Genomic DNA, 7,775 nt, shown 5'->3' with positions numbered 1-7,775 from the left:
GGCCCACAAAGGATCAAATGGAAAGAGACTGACTCCTCAGATTGACACTCAACATCAGAGGCATTTGAAGCCCTCAATTAAAACCAGTCCCTTACAGCTAATACCTATTTCTAAAAGAATCCTGATCCTGCTAAGGGCAAACTTCACTGGTTCCAAGGTGCTTCAAGCACTTCACCAGCATTAGCTCCATCAGCCTCCAATGGGCCTACGAGGTAGGGGAACCACAGGGTGGAGTTATTACAAGCTGGCAGCCTCACTGGGGTAAGAACATAACCTTGAGTAGAAACACACCCCCAGGAAAGTCCCCTTCACTGGAACAGCCTCTAGAAGTCATCTGGGGCCTCAAATTAGGGCTGCATTCAAGGAATGTGTCTCCGTGTCTGCCTTGGAGAGCTGCTTAGACAGAAGGAACCTTGTCAACACTGTGGGTTGGAAACCATTGCAGTTGCCAACAGACCCACGCTACGCACTCTTTTTGGGCCCCACAAAAATGTGCTACATTTTTTAAAGCACCACAGAGGAAAAAATGATTTGGCACAGAGACCAGGAGAATAAACTGCAGCGGGTAGAGATGGTACCAACAGTGTCTTTTACTTCATCATTGACAGTTAAAGAGCAAGTCACCTCTGCCCAACATCTTCCAAAGCCTCATTGAAAACAGATCAGCACCTGGCTGTGGCAGAGCAAACCCCAGGTGGGCTTTAGACCCCAGGTCACGGGCTTTCCTACTAAGAAAATTTTTAAGAGACACTTCAGGAACTTCTCCCTGTATGGGCACCATCATTAGGAGAAATCACAATCCAAAGTTCAAGTTCAATACACCTATTTACAAAAAAAAGGGAAGTATCCTAAAACTTCAAAGCCAGACAGCACAGTGCTAAGAAGGTGGAGCTCATGGTTTTAACTATTCTATGGATTTATAAACCCCACAAAAGTGGAATCTTGAGCTTTCTGTGCCAGTCTGTAACAACCAGGGAGAGGCCCTGGGCTCCATGGGGAAAGGGGACATCAATTTCTCACATACAGAGTACTCTAAGGTTACATATGGGCTTATGCCAGTGTGGACTGGTTTTTAGCACAGCTGGTACACATCAGAAACAAGATGGCAGAGTTCAAGTGGGCCCCTTGATTGGTCTGGAAGAAGGAGCTCTGCCACCCAGCCCCCTTTCCTCATCCTTCTCATGCCCTGTCCTCCTACCAGGCTGATCTACACATAGATTTCATCTTTGTCAGGAGCATAGGGATGGGTGTTGGATGAAGGCTGTGCCAAGGTCTATTTAATTGATTTCTTCTGGAGGGCTTCAAAGGGCTATTGTTTTCATCTATGGTTCATTATTTATTACTTGTGTTTTGTTCCTAGTTCAACCCTTATTTCTGTCCTTATAATATGTGTGAGAACAGTAAGCATGGAACTGTTGAGAAAGGGGAAACTGCAGGGCTAGCTTGACCACCTCATCTCTGTGGCCTAGGTCTCCAGAAACACAGGGGTCCTCAGACATCCCCATAGCCTCAGGGATGAGCCTGTGGACATTCTGACCACAATCAACACCATGAGATGGTTCCTTTGGCGTAAGAGAAGCCAGTCCCTAAAGAGAGGGCAGGACGGTGGGGACTTGGCATAGTTGGGGGTGGGGTAGGAGTCTGGAAGACCCAGGCTTTCAGGTCTGTAGCTTTTCCCTGGGGTATCATGTACTTGTCCTATGCCCCCACCCCCACCCCCGACACACACAGACACACCAACTGTTTCTACCAACTGACTTCCTACAAATCCACTGTTGGGGAATTATTTGGCAACAAGGAGGCTAAGGCTGTTCTGTGGTGGCACAGTCTTTCAGAAGTCCAAAAGGAAGCAGGCTACCTCTGGAAGAGGCTTTTATACAGGCCAGGGCCTGTGCTCAGCTACTTGTCTGCACTGGGGCTGGCTGCCACAATTTCTTCATACTTTGGGGGAGGGTCACTGTAAGAGACACTGGCCTCCTCACTGCTGCCCTCCTGGGGTGCAGTCACCTCCTCATAGGAGGGAGGAGGGGTAGCACTGGACAGTCTGGAGAGAGAGAGCTCTGGGAGGTAGAGGGTGCTCTCCAACCGGACAGTGGTTCTGCCTCCCCGGCTGGGCCCCAGGACTATCTGTGGGTTATTCCCTGCCTCTCGGTGCACAGAGGACTCTCCCTGACTATGCACAGTGCCCCTGTATACCATGACTCGGGGGAGGTTGTGCCCGGTGCGACTGGCTAGGTACCGGTTCTGAGCATAAGAGGGGTGGTGACGAGTTGCTTTCTGCAGCTGGCACCTCCAGATGATGAACAAGGCAATGACAATCAGCAAGACTACCCCCAGAAGGGGCACCACAACATACATGGCATCTGAGCTCTGTGAGGGATCTCGGACTGAGTAGACTGCATTTGGGTATCCCTTCCAAAACTCCATCTGCAAAAGAAGAAAGGTCACTCACTCCTGAGGAAGACAGACACAACAAGGCAATTCTCACGTAACATCCATGCTCTGGACATCTGAGATTTCCAGCAAGTCATGTACCAAGGACAGGTTTGTGATTCCTTCTCCACCCTGAGTCATCTTACTGGCCTGAGAGTGCTCTCAGAGAGCCTGGGGAATCCACCAAGGATAAAAGCCAAAGCTCCCCAATGAGGAAGTTCACACAAATCATGCAACAGACCTAGGGGACACCCCAGTGTTCTTTTCGGGTTCCAACAGGCAGGATGTAGGCTGGGGTGGTGTTCTTCCCTTGTTTCAAACCTGTTCTTACTATTCCCAAGATTGCACCTCCTCCCAGAACCCAGCCCCAGGGCAGTACGTGCCGTTTTTTCTTTGTTCTCAAATACTTCCTTGACCTCTTCATAGCTGCAGATCTCTTCCATGCACTCCCGCTCGATGGTGCCCTGACGAAGCTCCTCCAGGAACTCATTGGCACGAGGGAACCGTTTCAGGACAGCATGAGCATTCTTGGCTTCCAGAAACACTGAAGAGAGAACCACAGTGACACAATTAAGTACCTACAAACCAGACTGGCCCAATTATGAAGGAAAATAGGGCAAATCCGGAAGACCTAAAGCGAGGCCTCCAACCAAAGGCCGGGCCTGGCCTATTGCAATGAGGATAAGAGGGCTGACTTTCTACGAGATTGCACTCTCCAGCAGGATCTCAGGGTCCCAACAGGGCCCAGATCCTTTGCCATACCAAGGAAAATGAGACCAACTGAGAAGGAACTTCAGGTGGCACAGGAAAAAGGACCAGTCTCTATGTATTGTAGTCTTGGGTGAGAAAACATCCAGTTGCTTCTGCATCTGTCTTGAAAAAGGAAAGCCAGAGCCCTTGTCATGAGAACTGGTCCCTCTACCAGGCTGCCATTGGTGGGAGTAAAGTCAGACATGAGCTGTGGCTTTGAGGACGAAAGCAATCACTAATGGTGAGATTGCTTACTCTTCACAGTAGGTGATTCCCCTCTATGCCCAAGTTGATAGGTCTGGCCTGTAGGTCTTCTTCCCCAAGATCTATGAGGTGCTACATTAGTATACCTCAGAGCCACCCAAGGAGAGAAAAGCTGAAAAGATGGATATGTTGCTTTTGCATGAGCCTGTCTGACTCAGATGGTTCTACAAACACTCACCAGCCATGATGTTCTCTCAGCTCCAGTGTCTCACTTGCCTGGCAAGGAAGAAATGAAAGTTGTGGCGAAATCCTTTGGAGTCTAGAATGTGACCTCCCACCAACCTGGCTAAAAGGTCAAAGCAGCATCCTATGAGGCACAGCACCCTCATACAGCTACTCACCTCCTGCTGCTTCTATTTTTTCCTCAAAGACCTTCTCCAGAGCTCCCCAAAACCCAGAAGAGCCTTGTTCTCCCTCCCTCCCTCCCCCCTCACACACACACACACACACACACACACACACACACACACACAGGGAGAGAGAGAGAGAGAGAGAGAGAGAGAGAGAGAGAGAGAGAGAGAGAGAGTGCCTCCTGTGAATCTCAAAGTCCTAAGGGTTCATCTTTTTTCAAACAGAAAGCATCTCTGGGCTAACATTTCCTATTCTTCAATCCCTTCAAAGAATCTTTGTCCCTTCAGAACAGAAAGGACCCCAGAGACAGATGAGAAACCAAGGCCAGAGATGGGGTTGGGTAGAAGCAAGGTTAAGCAAATTGACAGAGACAAGACCTGGCATTGAATTTGATGGTGAAGATGAGTCCCAAATACCTCTAAAGATGAACATGTTTATTAAATACCAAACTTAATGCAGCAACAACAGTCATCATAGGCTAAGGCTGGCCTATAGTAATCTGTAGATATCTATTGTTCAGGGTCAGACCTACCATGTACAAAACAGATATATTCTTACAATCCCTGTCCCAACACAATCTGCTCAGCGCATCTTCCCCAGAAAGAGAGACAAGATGTTTGGACTTTTCTGGAGGCAGGCACATCTTTTCTCTTTGCAGTAAAGACTACTGCAACAGAGAACCTTAGTAAACACATATTTAAAAGATCATCATGAAGACACAGTTCTGGAGGTATAGCTTATTAATATAGCACATGCCAGGAATGTCTAACATTCTGGGTTTCATCTTCAGGACCACAACAAACAAATAAATACAATGCAATACAATAAATCTTCAATGGTAACTTAGAGGAGAGGCCTCTATCTAGAAGTATTGTCATAAAGCCTTTCTCTGCTAACACGGTCCTACATATACACATATTCTGGAGCACTGTCTAAGCCATCAACATCTGGGAACAATCACCCCTCAGCTCCCCTCCCCAAGCAGAAGCTCATGTTTTATGACTAATGGGATACAAGACACATGAGTTTTGTAACCTTTTTTGCTACCCTTTTTGCCTAGGCTGCCAGGAAGTTCAGTGTTAATACTGATAGCCAAATACAACTGCTCTGGAAGCCCAGCTGTTATACACATATGCTTTTCTCCCCACAACTTGGTATGGTGTTCTATTTATTCTTCCAGAGGCTGATTCCTATGGCATATTTAAAACATGACTTCTAGTCTGTCTGGAAAACAAAAAGGATAAAAATCATGAATAAATTTTAAATGATGGGGAAAGTAAACCAGTCTAACAGCATATCTAACAGTACTATCACTGTGTCAAGGGGCTTTCTCATTGAAATACCTCAATTTTCACAATGACAAAACCTGGCCTCATTATGATCTATGGGGTCCATATGATGAAGGTGCAGGGAGAATTGCATTAGGAACAAGGTGTTTTGGTTAAAGAAAAATAAAGATGCCACATCAGAGTTTGAAAAGAATGAGTAAAGCTTTCACTAATAAGAAAGCAAATACATCCCATTGCTTACTGGTGAACTATAGAGTTTTCAAAAAAAATTTTACATGGAAAAATTATATAATAGCTTTATGTACAGCCATCTTTGGTCCCAACCAAAGACATGGACTTCCGTGCATTCATACACACATACATCAGCCGCAAGTTTGTGTTATCCTGGCCTGGAAAAGCCATTAGTTCATTTTGAGCCTCAAAGAAGCCAGGATCTCCCCCAGACAGTTCACATGGCATCGCCCACCCCATTAGCAGTTCTATAGCCACCATCACTACTGCTGCTGCTGCTTCCAGGAGGGCTTCTCCCCCTCCCGCCCCAAAATGTAGCGCCTGCTTCTTCCCCTATAAATACACCATCAATAGGCAGTTGCTATGGCAACAGTGAGGAAGCATGAGGGCTCCACAGAGAATGCAGCTGCAGTCACGCATGTATATGTCCCTCCAGCCCCCTCCCCCCCCCCGGTGGATACTGTACAGCTGACTGTAGGCTGAAAGAATTTTTAACCCACTCCCCACAGGAACACAGCTGAATCCTGACATTCTAGAAAGGAAGGAAGGCAGGGAACCGGCCACCACAAAGACCTTCCTTAACCCCACCCCAGACTGAGGCATCTGAATCCCAGTTCTCTGGGTCACAGCTCCCAAAGTGCCTCCCTCCCACAGAGACTGGTGGCCCACTTGAGCATCTGGTGTCCCCAGACTTGGCCTCCAGAATCGCTTCTTCAAATCCTAGCCCCTGTGATTTCCATCACTCAGAACTACTTGACAGGAAAGGGTTCTGCGATTTCCAAATCTCATGATTCATCAATCCACTCAGTGACATGGCAACTCCCAAATTGTGCTCAAACTCAAACTCTGGGGTCTTTTGCCCCCTTCCACTCATGCCAGCTCTGAAAGTGCTTGGCTTCGCCCACCTTCGCTGGACACCAGCGCCCTGGTGAAGAACACTGGCCCAGCAACACTCTTCTGCCAGAGTCTACTCAAAACTCCAAACACCCTGGCCTTCCTGACTTCCAGATTTTCCCTCCCCAACAGTACCCAGCGCCCAGCTCAGTGGTCCTGAACATCAAAGCATGCCCTCGGGGCTGGGGTCATCCAACCAAACAGCCTCACCGTTCTCCGGGCCCAGGAGGCTGCCGCCTTGTTTGCGCTTGCAGCCCGCCACCTCTCAGCGGCGCCTCTTCCAGCAGGGCCCCTGTCCCCGCCCACCTGCTCCCTGTCGGCCAAGCCCCGAGCCCATCTCAGCGGTCTCCTCCCTTAGTCCCTCCCTGTCCCGCTTCCCTCCCGCCGCCCCTGGCGCCCCAATGTCCGCTAGGCCCGAGCCAAAGAGCGCCTGGAGCCCCCGCCCCTCACAGCCAGGCGCGCAGGCCTTGCCCATTACCTCAGCAACCCCCTGCCTGTCCCTGCTCTCCTCTAGGGACTCCGTCGGACCCTCCCCCCGCACCCTGCCGAGCAAGCTCTGGCCTCGCGCCCCGCGCCTGGCGTGCCACCCTCGAGCGCCAAAACCGCTTGCCCCAATAGCCAGGCCGCGAACGTTGCGCTGCCCGCGCACCAGGCCTCCGGGCCAGGAGAGGAAGAAGGGGTGGGGCCAGCTGAACCGCCCAAGGGCTTAGGTGGGGAAGGCCAGCAAGCTGGGCCGAGGGGCGGTGGCGCGCTCCCGCGCCCAACTCTGCCGGCACCGCCCCTGCGGGCGCCCGTGCTGCTGGGGGGGAGGGAGGGGAGGGGCCTGACCAGCGGGTCTGGGGCTCTCTGGAGACCCTCGGACACCTCCTTGGCCCGGTGGTGACTCAGAGCGCCAGCCCTACGAAGACCGGGCTCGGTAGCTGCCGCTCCAGGTATTTTGTTGGAGCGGCACAGTCCGAGCTGCCTCCTGGGCCCCACCCAGGCTCACCTGCCATTCCAGCCAGCCTGGCCCTGGTGCCTGCAGAGAAGAGAGGGGAACGTGATAGCCGGCAGAGGCTGCCTTGTTAGGCTCCTCGGGTCAACAGAGGACTGGCCCAGTTCTGGCCCCTCTCATGCCAGTGAATGAGTGACATTTGTTTCCTCACTTACATCCCCCACCCTGCCTGGGAATGGCAGGCTATTCTCTTGTGAAATCTGAGAAATGGGGAAAATCCTGCTTTCCTCACAGACCTGCAGCTAGAAGGAGGGGGAAATGGGATCCTGAAAAGGAGCAGAAAGAAAAGAAGATGCAATCTTGTGGGCCTGCAGGGAGTGTTGGCCAGAATAGACCTCAGTCTGTACTGTGGGAGGTTCAGCCTGGTTGGACAAAGCCCTGGTAGCAGAGATGGCATTATTCTAGGAATTGAGGTTTGACCACAGAGTGAGGCAAAATGGTTAGGTATGGGTCTTGGAAAGCATAGGAGGTGCCCAGTGTGCCTTACTGGGTTAACGGAGAGAGCACTTTTCAGCACAGCCCTGCACCTAGGGCTGCTGTCCTCCTCGATGCACTGCATTTAATAGGAA

At 50.5% G+C, this 7,775-nt stretch overlaps 1 protein-coding gene across 1 annotated transcript; it reads right to left on the bottom strand.

Annotated features, from left to right (window-relative positions):
* Window positions 1–836: 836 nt before the first annotated feature.
* On the bottom strand, window positions 837–2,975 carry Prrg3 (proline rich and Gla domain 3). The gene is made up of 2 exons (XM_059251268.1): window positions 2,817–2,975; window positions 837–2,427 (listed from the first exon to the last, which is right to left on the bottom strand). Exons 1-2 carry the CDS (start codon window positions 2,874–2,876, stop codon window positions 1,900–1,902), a joined length of 588 nt encoding a protein of 195 aa, XP_059107251.1. The 5' UTR covers window positions 2,877–2,975; the 3' UTR covers window positions 837–1,899.
* Between the last annotated feature and the right edge of the window lie 4,800 nt (window positions 2,976–7,775).

The sequence above is a fragment of the Peromyscus eremicus genome, chromosome X, assembly GCF_949786415.1.
Source record: "Peromyscus eremicus chromosome X, PerEre_H2_v1, whole genome shotgun sequence".
Classification (NCBI taxonomy): Eukaryota; Metazoa; Chordata; class Mammalia; order Rodentia; family Cricetidae; genus Peromyscus; species Peromyscus eremicus.
Note: the sequence above shows the minus strand (reverse complement) of the source record. Positions and strands in the feature narration are given on the sequence as shown.

What these genes read in the sequence shown, in the direction of transcription:
- Prrg3 (XM_059251268.1), bottom strand. Translation starts at nt 2,876, where the DNA reads ATGGAAGAGATCTGCAGCTATGAAGAGGTCAAGGAAGTATTTGAGAAC. An exon ending in TTGAGAACAAAGAAAAAACG is followed by an intron (nt 2,428 to 2,816) that starts GCACGTACTGCC and finishes CTTCTTTTGCAG; the next exon opens with ATGGAGTTTTGGAAGGGATA.